We start from the raw sequence: 14,561 nt of genomic DNA, 5'->3' as shown, positions 1-14,561 counted from the left end.
ACTACAAGGTGAACACGAAAATACGTAGGCGCATATACAACAGAGGATAGATAGATACTTGCTTCACCCCATCTTGTTGTCGTTGATGTGGTTGCACTGCCTTTGCGTTCTGGTCGCGTGGCTCATAGGGCCGAAACTAGAATTTGTCGTACAGAGTAGCATCCGTATTGGGGGTATTACAAGATATTCCCGGGCCCGAAAGGCACAAGGACTTGCTGCTTGCCTTGTTCAATATCGCAAACGGATCAGTTGGTAAAGCAACAATGTGTGGCGTACTTCGGCCCCAGTGAGACTGAACTTGTGACTTTCACATGGCATGCCCGGCAGGCTTGAAGCCGCCTGAAAATATCCAGGCTTTATCAGGTGAAGACCGTGGCAGATTCAGAGGGATGCCCGAGTGTGTATCCAGGATAAAGCGAATATGGATGAAATTCTTCCGTATTCACCGGCGCGGCTGGTATGGAAGGAAGAGCTGTTATGACCGATTGTGTATCTTCAAGCTCCGCATCAAGGTCTTGGTTTTCTAGTTCGTTATCATCCTGCGCAAGGCTAAACTGGACCGAAAGGACGTGGATCCTGGGCCCGACATCCCTCTTTGGCTTTAAGGAATAAGTATTCATCGCACCAGCATCCTCCTGGAGCCATGCCATATCATTGTTCAGATCAGATCCGACCATGTCCGATTTTATTTGTAGACAGCCATCGTCATTGATGGACGACTCTGCACAAAACTCGCTCCAAGGGCCGGCCTTTTTGGCCTGGGAGGAATCCTCGGTATTGTTTTTCTCTTTCTGCGTTTCATGTTCCCAAGCATCAACCACTTTGTCGGATTTGAAATACTGCAGTAACTGGTTCTTCATCGTTTCTCGTCTCGCTGAAGGTTGAGCAGCAACCGGACGTTCCGTTTGGGCTGGCACCATTGAAGTATGAGCCTTCTGACTTGGTTCCCTTTTGCTTTTGTGCAGGGACTTCAGTGGTTCCAGATATATACTTCGAGCTTTCGATGCCCTGGAAGGTGCAGTGGAAGGGCGCACTGGTAGGGGTTCAGGATGGTCGCTTGCAAGTTCCCTTGTTCTGAGCTTGGATCTGGAGAGACGGCGAAGCTTAAGCACAAAGCCTTCCGAGTCAAAGCCGTCAGTAGTACCGTTGACAGACTTGGCTCGGTCTGGTAGCTTCGTGTGCGCATTACGCTCGTCATTCTCCCTTGCCGCCCTGAGATTCGGAACACTCTTCTGCGTGAGCCTATTACGGTCAGTCGACCGGGAGAGGGTCGCCGTCGCCGGACGGTCCGGAGCACGGGGAAGAGGTTTGTTCGGAGTCGAGGCCGGTGCGCTAACGAATGAGCCTCTCTCCATGAATCGTTGCCGCAGTGATTTCTTTCGGGTCAATCCATTGGTACTTCGCATGTAGGACACCTGTCGAAATCTCAGCTCGGGCACGCAGTTATGGGTTTGACAGTACCCTGGTAACTTACAACAGCTTTTCGACTTGCTACTCCCACACGTCGCTGCAGTTCTGTCGTGGCTAGGCCAAGCTGAAGAAGGGCCGATTGTAGAGCGACACCTTTCCGACGGAGATTCGAAAGTGCTATGTTCCAGCCCTCCGCATTTGCGAGCATAGCTTGGTAGACAGCCAGTAGTCTAACAGGCAATGGACTATGCTTTTCGGCTGACTGTTGAAGGTATGTCCACAGCGCACCCACCGCCTCCCGGCCTTTTTGGATGTCTTTCAGGGAATCTTCGATCGCAGTTGCGAATCGATCAATGGCGTGTTCGATCCTGTCATTATATTCGATCATAGAGCCACGGAAATTGCGCTCCTCCAGCATCTCATCGAAAATCATTAGATTCTCGAGAGGTAGGCTGAGATACTTACTCCGTGTGCGCACATCAATCTGGATGATTAGAAAATCTTCCGAGGTCCTCTTAAGAAATCCATCCATCTCGTCTACATGAACCTGAAGGATTTTCAAGACCTCCACGTCGGACTTGGCGAGTTTTCCGACTAGGAGGTGGACCCCAAAGGACATCTGGGCGATGAGTTTCCATAGGGGGTGATATCTAGAGGCAGTCAGTTTGCAATGTTGCTGAGCGAGTCCAAGGGACCGGAGCTCGACCGAGTGCTTGCCTTTCATCGGCTCTCTGGCGCCATTTCCTGCCACAAAGCCGTTCATACTTGGGGCTTTCGAGTAGGATTTTGCGCCGAGATTGAGCATCAATATTGGCTATCCATCTACCGTTCCCAATGCCAATGGCTTCCTGTATCGATTCCTCGAAGGGTCCCTGCAGCTGAGAGATTGGGTGCCTTGAGAACTGGCCTGGTCGCCGTTCCTTGGTTTGTTTGATCCCCTCGCTTGGTCGGGCATTGGCAGAAACTGCCAACCGTCCTTCCCTTTCCGCTGGAGACGCCATAAATAGGTGTAAAAACTGGAGTTCAGTATCCGTGACCTTGTGTTCTAGTTGCACACACACGCTCTCTCTCCGTCTCCCGTAATTCAAATGCAAATCCGTAAATGATGGGATATAGTGATATTGCTCGCTCTGCGCAACAACAGCATTATACAGGTAACTACCTCCTCGCGATCAAGCTGCACACGGCCGAACCCTCAGCGGGATGTCTAGGCGTAATGAAGGGGTTGCTCATAGTAGCATCCTTGCAGTAAATCTTTTTATCAGGTCGAGCAAAGAGCGCATATGAGCAACGACAATAATATTTAATGGCTGTGATGAAGACATGTAACGGAGTCCGCAGGCCTCCGTGTACACGTTGCTGTATATAAATGGAGACACGCACACGCACACGCACACGCACACGTATACACACGGCCGTGCAGACACAAAGTGGAAGGCGGGTGGGGTGAGGGCGAGGGTGATTAATTGCTTGATTGTTGGGTAATTAAAGAAAGAAAGAAAGAAAACGAGCAAGCTTCAGCTGTTGATTAGATTGCACATGGGAGACGTGACATGTGTCAAAAGAGTGGTGGGACCGCCGCAGGAACTAAATTGATAGCAATATAGGCGAGGCGAGGCGAGGGAGGAAAATGTTCGAACAATCAGTGGGAATTTGCGCCCAATCGACCCCGCCGATGTTAGTTAGGGCTGAGGTTGGTTTATCTCCAGTCTGGGGACCCGGACAGCTAGCTAGCTTATACAAGGCACAGACGGAGTAGGCTGTAGAAGAAAGAGGTGGCAAGTGGTTATCACCCAGTTTATAGAAGAATGAAACGTAGAACAGACACTAGACGGGTTGGAAAGGGGGTGGAGGGGAGTTGGTCGAAAGTGGAGGTCAACAATTTAAAATTACAAGCAGCCGACAGGCAGCCCTCATGGCCTTCCGGGCCTTACGAGTCAAGAAAAAAAAAGAGCCAGGATTCATGGAAACGGGGCTGAGGCTACTTTGTAATTAGCACAAGCATAATTCCATTGACAATGCGGACGGTGGACACCAATGGCGGTCCTCCAGCGGCTGGCGTTTAATGAGAATCGTCGGAAGATGACGATCTGATGTCGGGCGACTCCACTTGGCCGCAACACGAACCGGTCAAGACCGGTCGACGTCTAGACTCCCTCTGTCTCTCCTAACGAACCATCTAACTAGTCTGCCCCCCTTGTCATGCCATGCCTCTGCGTACTCTGCCTGCCTTGCCGCTACCTTGATCATTGGCCCTGATCTTAGCGAAAGGATGATCTGATAAGCTTGTTGGGCTCTCACCTCTGTCTGGGCCGGCTACTTCGCTATATTCAGCGACGAGTTACTCAAGTGCTACATGAAGTAAGCTTGGCCGAGCGATGAGCCCGTCAGCCTTGGTAGCGAATAAAGATCGGCGCAAATTCGAGCCAATCCTTGTCGTCGGACTTGCGAACCTGCGCGCAGACCCTGATGCCGGCCCCCGAAGATGCTGTAGCCAGGACTACGCTCGCCCTAAGCCGAGCCTGGAATTCCTGAGGGGGTATCCTACTAGGTCCCGGGAAGTGGCTCTGCCATGAACAAAGGGTCCCAGAAATTGGTGGGCAGAGAGAGATCGAGGAAATCTCCAAACAACGTGTCGATGTCCGTAAAGCTGTCATGTTCAGGGTCTGGGGCACTGATATCTTGCGAGTAAATTGGCCGGGGCGGAAGTTCCTGCCCTAGCGCAGTCGAGGGCGCCCCACTGCGTACATTACTCAGAGTGCCCTGGGCGGGATCGAAAGACGAATCCGGAGGCGGGGAGAGAAACGCCCTCGGATTCTGTGTTGTGAGCGTGGCGGGACTGGCAGCCCGGCCATGTTGGTGATGTCCAAGATCGGCCTCGTCAATTTGGTGCAACGCTTTCCGGCCCAGTCGTGCCGTTGCTTCTGCAGAATACCAGAGCCCGCCCAGTTCTTCGAGCAGAGTACAGCAAGCTTCCAGGCTGGTTCGGGCTCGATCAAGATGCGTGATGAGCTTACTTGAGCGAAATTGTTGATATGACACACCCATAGAAAGTGCTAATGCGTATGGAACAATCGGCAAAGGCGGTAACTCTTGGGAGCATTCGATAGCAGCAATGGAGTGGATTCGGATGGCAGCAAGGCCTTGGCGGACATACGAAGGCCTGGACTCATCCGACCGGTGGGTAACCTTGTATCTGCATGACAGTATGGCAACTGCATGATAGTAGAGCTCAAGGAGACCTTTTCTTTCCGTGATTAGCAAACCGTCCTTGGAAACAGATCAATCCCCTTTCCCTCTGAGCTAGGCCGTACCATTTCTTCTCAGACATGGATTGATGAAAGACATGCTAAAGAGACATACCTAGTGTAGTGAAGTCCAGGTCATCTTGCAATTTATCGCCTGTAATGCCTTCAAATGCAGGGAATTCGCCCTCCCATCCAACTGTATGGTCCGATGATGGTCGATAAAGCGAGATCACGGTCGACAGTAGATCAGATATTGCAAACCAGATATCAAAGGCGGATCTGGGAGAGATATCCTGAATTTTCGGTTTCTCAATTCCGATATCGCAGTCGGAGAGGATAACTGGGCGACCACCAATACAGGCATGCATCCTATCCAGGCCCCATAGGCACCAGAAAAGGTTGAATAGAGAATCGCCGGGTGCCCGACCCGGTCGGTCCAAATGCAGGCCTACCGTCTGAGCTTGATGAATGGCCTGACACAGGTGCATAGACGCCGCTTCTGCACCTTCGTAACCCTCACAATGCAGTGACATAAGGGTCAAGATGCGGATACGACAAAGTCTATCAGATTCCAGCCCGACATTTAAAGCGACTACCAATCCTTGATATAGTTTAGAGCAGAATGAACGAGAGGAAATGAGCGGACCATCATTGCTAAAGCGAAGGTGAGGACCAGCCGCCCTATCTTTAGCAGCGACAAGGCAAATGGCTCTCTCCAGAAAAACAGATGCGACGCCATCCGAGTTGGCTTGGGTGAAAGATGCCTGGTCGACAAGGGGCAGGATATGGTTGACCTTGCTGAAATAGATGGAGAACAGATGATGGCGGGTAGAATGGGGCAAACGGCCACAGGCATCCATACCAGATGAATGTTGTTGATTGAGCGCGGATGCGACGGATTGTAGCTCTGGCCCATTTTGGGGACGGTGTCCGGTCCACTCAGGATCAGTATTAGGCACAAGTTTTCTATGACCGTGAACGTCGGAGGAGCTGATCCAGAGCCCGATTCGATCGCGCAGATGGCTTGCGTTGGCAGAGCCCAATTTCTCCCTGATCACAGCTTCTGGATTCAGATCTCCAACAAACCGTTCAGTTTGGGAGGTGCTCGAGGGCACGCTGCTTGGAATGCTAAGGCTACCGGCTAGGGTCGTTTCAACCGGTTGATCGCCGGTGACCGCGGTACTCTGTTGTTGCCGTTGAAGCGGTACATGGCTGCTAGCGCCTGTCTGTAGGACGTGATCATGGCTTTCGCCGTTTGCTGTGTCTAGATGGCGGCAGCGTTTCTTCAATTGATGAGATGAACTCGTCAGAATTTAGCCACCAGTCCAGCACAAAATGGGGGATCACATACCTTTCGTCGTTGGCAAGTCGCACATGCTCGCAACGCCCGCGTGCGGCGTCTAGATTGAGGGGTATCGGCAAGCCAAGTAAGCTCCATGGCTTTTCTTTTTGTTTTTATTTAATGACTCAAAAGTAATGACTCGCCATGCCAGGTGCTTTCTAGTCTTATTTTTTCTGGGTAAGCAGCGTTTTGTGTAAGTCGACGACTAGTTCATGATAAAACGGTAATTAATCGATTAACCAGGTCAACTACTTAGTTTGAGTAAATAACGTGTATCTGGCCATTAGGGATATTCCCGGGTTGACTTGCACGTACCTTGGTCGATAGGCAAGGAAAGCAATGGTCTAGATCTCCAAGGATCAACTTATTTCCTACTAGTAGTAGTCATTACAATGTAGTTTATGCTCTAGTAACTTACGGGGGAAGTATTGGATAGCGCGTACCACGAAGATTACGCCGTGACGACATCCAATTCTTATCGAACGGAGAATTGAAATTCCTCATCCCAGACGGTCCGGACCTGTCATGGACGCCCAATTAACGCGTGGTTTCGCGCAACTGCGACGCGTTTGCCGGCAAGTGCTCCGCTGCGGCTGGAAGGGTTTCTTGAGTATCCATTCCTATGCATTATCTCCTGACGATTCGACCTATTCGAAGGATACTGTCACCCAGGTGAGTCCATTGCTTTTGTGAAGGGCTTTCTCTGTCCTTCTTTTTCGCTTCCTCTTTCTTGTTCTTCTCCTTCTTTACCCTCACCTCACTTTTGTGATTTTTCAAGTTCCCTTCCCAGCTTTATCTTCGCTACTTCATCATCTGCCTCGTCTCATTCAATTCTTCCCAATCGATCTTCCTGGCCCCCATTCTCTGGAGACATACTTTCTCACAATCACCTACAAAAGGCGACACACGATTGTCGGCAACATGGCCGGTAGGGCGGGCATGAAACGTGATGCTAATCATTTGACGACACCAGAGGCCGATTCCAAGAAACCCAAGGCCAATGGAAGCATCACTTCATTCTTCGGGGCCCCCAAAAGCAAACCCAACGACCCAAAGCCCACTTCGTCTTCATCGAGCTTCAACAAGCAGAAATGGGTCGACTCATTGACTCCAGAACAAAAGGAGCTCCTCCAACTTGAAATTGACACTCTCGACGAGAGCTGGCTGGCACAGCTTAAGGAGGAAGTCGTCAAGCCGGAGTTCCTAGCGCTGAAGCGCTTCCTTCAGAAGGAAAAGCAATCGGGGGCTAAAATCTTTCCTCCCGAAGAAGATATCTACTCATGGTAAATCGCCGTCGTCTTCCAATTTGACGCTATCATTTATATGAGCAATCGGGGTAACTAATCTTGAATACTAGGTCTCGTCATACGCCTCTCCACAAGGTGAAGGTGGTCATCGTCGGCCAAGATCCTTATCATAATTATAACCAGGCTCATGGTCTTGCATTCTCCGTCCGCCCTCCAACTCCTGCCCCGCCTTCCCTCGTCAACATTTTCAACGAAATTCATAATGACTATCCCTCTTTCCAAAGACCCGCAAACAAGGGTGGCCTTCTCATACCCTGGGCTGAGCGTGGTGTATTAATGTTAAACACTTGCTTGACTGTACGCGCACACCAGGCCGCTAGCCATTCAAACAAGGGATGGGAATTGTTCACGCAGAAAGCCATAGACTTGGTGGCCCGAGTACGGACGCGCGGAGTTGTTTTTCTTGCATGGGGAACACCCGCAGGGAAGCGTGTGACAGGCATCAATAGAGCGAAGCATTATGTTCTGCAATCGGTCCATCCAAGCCCGCTAAGTGCGTCAAGAGGATTCGTAAGTAGATTCTTGTTACCATCGGTTATTGGCCATATGATTTTGACGTTGGATTATTTTGCAGTTCGGAAACCAACATTTTAAGAAATGCAATGAGTGGCTTGCTGAACGTTATGGTGCCGACGAAGTCATCGACTGGTCATTGACTTCGAAGAGCAAAATCAGCTCACCTTTTACCACCATCCAAAGCCCTGCTCTCACTGGTGCCCCGAAAAAAGCTATCGCTAAGGAGTCAGATGCTAGTTTGGTGAAGGAAGAGGTTTCCAAAACAACAGAGCCTGCCAAATCTACCGAGGCCGTTGACGAGTTTGAAGACGATCTCGATGCGCTGGAAGCCCTAGCAGCAGCAGAAGTGACCAGGTAGATGCTAACACTGGGTACTTCGTAAAAGTTTCACAAAGTCTCTTTCCCTCATTGCGTCTCTATTTCCACTGCTCATAACCCGAGGGAGCTAATAGAGTGAAGTCGTGATTAAAATCAAGCCACCGTTCTGGGTCATGAATCACGGTATTATTCACCGTGTCCGCTTGCGTGAGACTGAGATGGTGATGATGTATGGTTTAGATGTCTAAGTCTTATTGCTCTTTTGCTCTTTCGACCCTAGTACACACTTCGCTTGGATTTGGGGTCGCGGTGTCGGGATTAACAACTGTTGCAGTCATTGACGTGCCAACCCAGCCTTTGTCTACGGGCAAGAGTAAGATTCAGTCATCGGGCTCACCTGTGAATGCTACACATGGATTTCCGTGGACTTCAGTTTCGGACAAGCCTGAGTTTCATAAAGGTAGACAAGTGTGGAGTAAATTGTATATTCACCACATTGGCCATATAGAAATTGGTCAATTTAGCTAACAAAGTCAACCAATAACGGATTGGTCAAGAAATTACAAATGGCGACAATGGAAAATCGATATTTCAGATAATTAATGATTGATACGGCACAGTACTAAGCGGGATCATAACCGGAAGGCCGTTTACAGTTCATCATGTTCTGCCTTCTCGTCCTCTGTGGCAGCCGGGGTCTCGGCCTCCGTAGCGGAGGGAGCAGCCTCAGTCACATCACCGCCCTCCTGGGCTTCCTCAGGAGCGACATTAAGGGCGTCGACGTTGTGTTTGCCATTCTCCTTCACAAAGTTGGCAAGATCCTCGACAGTGCGCTGGCCAGAGAACTCAATGGGAGAGTCCTTGGCACCTGCGGGGTAAAGTCGGATGGTAGGGAATCCAGTAATCGGGTCCGGGACATCGTTGGCCGTCGCATCGATTTTGGCGATGGTAACCTTAGCCGCCAAATCGGGGTGGTCAGCGTAGAGAGCTGCGAGCTCATCATACTTCGGAGCAAGACTATATATTGATCGTTAATTGGTTGCGCTCGTACAGTAAGCCCGGGAGGATTGTATAGACTTACGCTTTGCAGTGTCCACACCAAGGTGCGTAGAATTCGAGCAGGACATCCTTGTCATTGTCAATGACAAGATCCTTGTAGGAATGAGCCACAACAACCGTGACGGGGCCCTCCTGAGACTCGGGAATAGGTTCCGACTTGATGCTAGGCTCAACCTTGCCATCCAGAACATCCTGAATGAACTTCTCAACCTCTTCGGCATCCAACTCTTTGGCCTGGTCGTAGGGGTATTTGGCATTCTTTGCGGGATCCTGGATGGCGAATGCCGGGAATTTCTGAGAGTCGAGGTTGAGGTTTCCAGCGTGGGCACCAAACATCTTAGCGTCAATAGTAGCGATGTTGATGGCACCCTTGTGCTTCTGGGCAATAGGCTTGAAGTCTTCGGTGTACTTTTCGCGCTCCTCCTTGGTCTCGGCAAAGATATAGGCCAATGGGATTCCAGCCTACGTTCAAGAATGGTTAGCCAGTCCAGCCAGAAAGTTGGCATCGAAAGTCAAGCCGAAATGCAAGAAAATGCCAGGTTGACGAATAGATCCTACTTACCCCGATATAGCCAGAGTAGGTCTCGGGGCCAATCTCGCCCACAAGGGGAGTACTAGCGGATTTCACCCAGTTGTGAATGGCCTCCTGTTCGATCTCGCCATCGTAAATAGCCTTCTTCTCATCGAAGTCCTTGTAGAGCACGATGGAGGGCTGCTCGACACCTTCCTTCTTCGCAATGGCCGCATCATCCGTTGCAGCAAAGAGGTAGTTATCCCGCTGAGACTCAGCATATTTCTCGAATGCCTTATAGGTTTTCTGGTCGTCGGACGGGATATAACCGATCACGACAATCTTGTCCATGGTCTTGATCTCTTCCAAATTCTCCTCGTTCACTGAGGATACTGCAGGAAGTGACTGCTTAATCATGTAGGAAACGATACTAGGAAACACCGTATGGGTCAGTGGCACATCACATACATGACAGCGTTTTTTGAGGCTTGAACTCACGATTCTGTTTGACGCGCCCCCTGGTACGGCTTGCTAGAGTCAACACCCCGGAAGATCTTGAGGGTAGGGTAACCTTCCACTCCCTGACTCCGGCAGAGATCCTCCTCGGCGGTGCAGTCAACCTTCACCAGAGGGATATTCTTCGCCTTCAGCTCCGTGGCTGCTTCCTCATACTTTGGCGCGAGGGCTTTACAGTGGCCACACCAAGGAGCAAAGAATTCGGCAAGGACGAGACCATGCTCGTTCATGAAGCTCTCAAATGTGTCTTGATCCAGTGAGATAACATCAGACTCGGTATCAGCAGCCGCAGCCACCGCGGATGCTCCGAGAAGGCTAACGAGCCAGGGCGCGAAGGAGCGCATTTTGAAATACAGAAGAAATAGCAGCGGAGTCGGGGACAATGGGAGGGGGTATCGCGATGGGATGTCTGCTTTTCCCAGTGGCTTTCGAAGAACCTCGAAAGTCAATGAAAATAAACAATAGACCGCCCGGATTAGAGGGAGGAGAGGGGAGGGAGAGGAAGGCAGGTGATGCGTAGAGCAGAAGCTACCGAAAGAGAAAAGAGCGATGGGGGCGAATGGGAAGGCAAATAGTTCTTAAATAAATAGTACAGTAGTATCATAGGCTGATCCGCCTGAATTAACTAGCTAATCCACTACTCCTGTAGCTATGAAGAGGCGATGAGGACAGTCTGTTCTTTCTGCAGTCAGCTGGCCTGCTGAGCATTCTGACTGGCTCAACCAGACCCGCCCTGGACAGCAAGGGACCTTCATACCAAGGGACTGGTAATCTAGGCATACTTCACTAAAGAAAGGGTAGTACCAGGTAGATACGTAAACCGATGGCTACTAGCAACTTGGTCGATTGACCCGGTAGGGATGGTAGTAGACATAGATGCATGCTCAGGCACATGGGACACCAGTATCCATGATGATGATTAGTTATTATTGTGAGACCATAGTGTATCTCCCCTGGGGAGCTACTTACCCACTTTTGTCTTAGTGGTACCGAGGTACCGCCCCTACATCGACCAATTTGGATCCCTTTATTACTTAATTAAGTAACGGTTCAGTTACTAGGTTAAATTAGTTATTTACTGGCTGTACTCCGTAGTTGCTAACTAGATACTACTTGGTATTCAAGTCATTCCTCCTTTACCCTACCCCCCCCCCTCCACCCTCCAAGGGTTGAACCTACTCCTGCGGACCTTCCAGCTGGCCACATTCCATGGCAAGGTCTCGAATTACTTCTATTTAACCATAGTAATCACACAATAATCTACATGCAGCCCAGTTTATTGTGCTCCTCCTCCACACCGTTGTGTCTACCTACTATGCCGGGTAATTAGGTGCAAGTACTGGTGGACATCAGGCACGGCGCATGCCGCCTATATAGTTACTAAGCGCCATTAAAATAATCAATCCAGTCCCTTAGACCCGGGGTAAAACAAACAGGGCCATCGTTCGGCCACACATAGTAACACCTTCGGGTGATTGCCACATCTACTCAGACGAGTAAAAACATGAATTACGAGTCATCCTATCGCCTCTATTCCACTAGGTTCGCGTTATGAGACGGGCATTGGGTGACAGCTCCATAGGCCGGTACCTCCTGTCTGGCTCTTCCCTCGAGTTCCTTCGAAAGTGAAAGCGCGTCCCTCTTTCCACGCTCTACATCGACCAAGAGCATTAATGGTAAAGGAAGCAAGATCAGGACAGCCAGGAAGACGAAGGCAGGTCGGATTTCCCCGTAACGATCGGTGATGATTCCAACAATGGCGGGACCAAAAACACTGGAACCTTTATCAGTGATGGCATACAAAGCATAGAATGCAGCTTCATATCCCGGAGGGATCAATTCCCCAAAGAAGCTCCGACAGTATGAAGAAAGTCCACCCATGACGAGTCCGTATATGACACCCAAAGGGTACATCTCCCATGGTTGTTGGAGGCCTAAGTACCCTAGGCTTTTAATTGCGGGGATAAAGCCTAAGAGACCATAGAGCGGCACAAGCTCGAATAAAACAATGCAAGCAACTATCGTTTGTGAAGCTCGGAGATTGAATGCCCGCGACACAAAGCTCCAAGAGAATGCTCCAAAGACTCCTGCAATCATCGTAATGACATTTATCAGCCCCAAAGCGGCTGGTTGCATTCCCAGTTGTGTCTTTGCAAACAGAACGGCGGTCCCGCTGACTGTCGCGATACCATCACTTAAGAGGAACCAAGCTGCCAGGAACAACACGATATCTCTCAGATGTCGAGTGCGCATTATTGTTCTGCCCAAAGATTTCCAAGCGTATGCCATATAACTAGTCCATGTACGAGTCTCTTTCCCATATGGAAGGGGCGGGCCGGGCCGGGCACGTAGCCACATTGCCGCGGGTATGGTGAAGGTAAACCACCAGAGCCCAATCAAAAAGAGGACTAGGCGTAACGAGAATGTTGTCTGGTGAGTTTCGACAACAACTAGGATGCAAATGGCTTGCAGTATCACTGCACCTATGTATCCGATGCCGATCCCGTTTGAGGATAACTTTGTGGAGAGCTTCAATTCCTGAGAAGTTTTCGAGGCAAACACTTGAGTTTCATCGCCCGTAGAAGAGGCATTGCGGCTTTGTTCTGGCCGAAGCAGTGATGTTGTTTCAGTTCCGTCGGTTTGACCCGAGCCATCGGCGGTAGAGGTCGAATCATGGTTGGTCTCGGCGGGTGAATCCTCCTCACCATGTCCACCCAGCAATATGGGATGATAGCGAACCAGCAGAGGCAGAAAAGAATTCAATAGTACAAAAGAAGCTCCAAAACATGTATTAGCTATAATCGCTAACAACCCACCTAGAAGGTAGAGCCTTGGAACGACTGCAAGGAACAGCATCGTAGAAACGGAGCCAATAAGTGCAAAGATGACCAACAGCATTTTGCGGTAGCTTCCGTGATCCGCAGCACCTGACATTGATATTATCAAAATGGCTTGTATGAACACACTCAGTGAGAATGTGTACATAGCGAAGCTTGCAGTGTTGACTTCAACGCCGAGTATATGGATAATGCACTGGCTTGTTCTCGGTGAGCCTGGTTTGATAGATGCAGTGGCATCAAAGATGGTGTTCCATGTCCCCGATGGTGAGGTCGGCTCTAGAGAGCTCCAAGAAGCACTGCACGGTATTGTCTTATCCGAAAGAAGTACACCGCGGTCTCGAGCCATTTGCTCTAGGGTGATGGGGAGGAACGATCCTAAAGTGTATTAGAAGGTGTACAAATTTTACTTCTCCGCCTGTTTAAGAGATACATACCCATAGCGCACACTGTAAAAACCTCGGCAGCCCAGCCATAGCTGTACCATCCAGCGAGCTCCTTCTTAGATGTCGGTCTGGTGTCATCTCCGGGGAATTCTGGAGGCGGAGGACGAATGGAAGCGGTTTGAACTTCCGGTGAATTGGTGCAATTCTGCATTATGAATTGCTCACATATCCAAAATTGAGAACAGCTAGACCGAACACGCGTGTCTGTAGAATGTTGTTGAAGCTGGTTAACGTATACGCTGGAACAAGTCGTACAAACGGCGGCTTTGGTAAATTGATAGTAGATTGATAGGTAGGCTATACGTATAATGATAGCTAAAAATGAATAGGAACCTGCTACTTACAATTGAGCTTGCTTTGCTGTGAAACGGAAGCTGCAGGAAAGATGTCGGCTGGATAATAGTAGTGCTATTGATGACGGTGAGGCTGGAAGCGAGTAACAGGCAGAGCTCGGAAAAAGGGAGGAAACGTCAGCAAAAGCAACAAATGAAGGGCGTAATGATGTTCTCTGTCCAGGAACTGATTAATAAAGTTTTAGTAGTAGGTTGATTGATAGCTCTCCGGTCCGACAACCGTATAGCGCGGCCGGGGATGGAGGAAGCTTGGAGACCTGGGTCGAGTACTTATCTACTTATCTAAAGCGCTAAGGAGCTCTCTCTGACCAGGTAACTTGCTGGTGGAGGCTTCGGAGAACCTAACCCTTTGGTCCTGGAATGCGGTGTAACTGTATGATAGTGGTATTTATATTACCTGTTATATACTATCGGCTGATTCACTTCAGCGAAGCTAATGTATTGTATTGTAATTTTAGCCGGGCAGAAAACTAAGGCACAAAGGCACCAAAATCTAGCTACTGGCTGATCCCGTGCTCATGCATTTGCATCGCATCGCGCAGGCCTCATCTTTCGATCATCCACCAGTACTTTCACAGATCCTCAACGCTTCCGCAAGCATATTGGTATCCATCCCGCCACCTTTGATCCCACAGTATTTACGCTTCACTCACTCAAATTGCGAATGTCTTTTACACGTCTTCTATTCTTATAAAGGG

At 49.8% G+C, this 14,561-nt stretch overlaps 5 protein-coding genes across 5 annotated transcripts; 1 reads left to right on the top strand and 4 right to left on the bottom strand.

The window, feature by feature from the left end:
* Positions 1-192: 192 nt before the first annotated feature.
* On the bottom strand, positions 193-2,173 carry BO79DRAFT_291245 (uncharacterized protein; the record flags this gene model as incomplete). The annotated part of the gene is made up of 2 exons (XM_025688973.1): positions 193-1,415; positions 1,475-2,173. 2 exons carry the CDS (start codon positions 2,171-2,173, stop codon positions 360-362), a joined length of 1,755 nt encoding a protein of 584 aa, XP_025534224.1. The 3' UTR covers positions 193-359.
* Positions 2,174-3,572: 1,399 nt separating this feature from the next.
* On the bottom strand, positions 3,573-6,096 carry BO79DRAFT_204851 (transcription factor domain-containing protein; the record flags this gene model as incomplete). The annotated part of the gene is made up of 4 exons (XM_025681814.1): positions 3,573-3,651; positions 3,712-4,652; positions 4,774-5,941; positions 6,010-6,096. 3 exons carry the CDS (start codon positions 6,094-6,096, stop codon positions 3,958-3,960), a joined length of 1,950 nt encoding a protein of 649 aa, XP_025534223.1. The 3' UTR covers positions 3,573-3,651; positions 3,712-3,957.
* Positions 6,097-6,585: 489 nt separating this feature from the next.
* BO79DRAFT_68594 (uracil-DNA glycosylase) lies at positions 6,586-8,281 on the top strand. The gene is made up of 3 exons (XM_025689601.1): positions 6,586-7,283; positions 7,358-7,817; positions 7,882-8,281. Exons 1-3 carry the CDS (start codon positions 6,922-6,924, stop codon positions 8,179-8,181), a joined length of 1,122 nt encoding a protein of 373 aa, XP_025534222.1. The 5' UTR covers positions 6,586-6,921; the 3' UTR covers positions 8,182-8,281.
* A 305-nt stretch (positions 8,282-8,586) lies between these two features.
* Positions 8,587-10,873, bottom strand: pdiA (protein disulfide isomerase PDI1). The gene is made up of 4 exons (XM_025683106.1): positions 10,210-10,873; positions 9,763-10,141; positions 9,223-9,662; positions 8,587-9,158 (listed from the first exon to the last, which is right to left on the bottom strand). Exons 1-4 carry the CDS (start codon positions 10,569-10,571, stop codon positions 8,792-8,794), a joined length of 1,548 nt encoding a protein of 515 aa, XP_025534221.1. The 5' UTR covers positions 10,572-10,873; the 3' UTR covers positions 8,587-8,791.
* Positions 10,874-11,637: 764 nt separating this feature from the next.
* BO79DRAFT_68585 (MFS transporter) lies at positions 11,638-13,890 on the bottom strand. Its single transcript, XM_025689600.1, has 3 exons — positions 13,855-13,890; positions 13,502-13,714; positions 11,638-13,442 (listed from the first exon to the last, which is right to left on the bottom strand). The coding sequence occupies exons 2-3, from the start codon at positions 13,659-13,661 to the stop codon at positions 11,758-11,760; spliced, it is 1,845 nt and encodes a 614-aa protein (XP_025534220.1). The 5' UTR covers positions 13,662-13,714; positions 13,855-13,890; the 3' UTR covers positions 11,638-11,757.
* Between the last annotated feature and the right edge of the window lie 671 nt (positions 13,891-14,561).

The sequence above is a fragment of the Aspergillus costaricaensis genome (assembly GCF_003184835.1).
Source record: "Aspergillus costaricaensis CBS 115574 unplaced genomic scaffold BO79scaffold_57, whole genome shotgun sequence".
NCBI lineage: Eukaryota > Fungi > Ascomycota > Eurotiomycetes > Eurotiales > Aspergillaceae > Aspergillus > Aspergillus costaricensis.
This window is presented reverse-complemented; position numbering and strand designations above follow the sequence as displayed.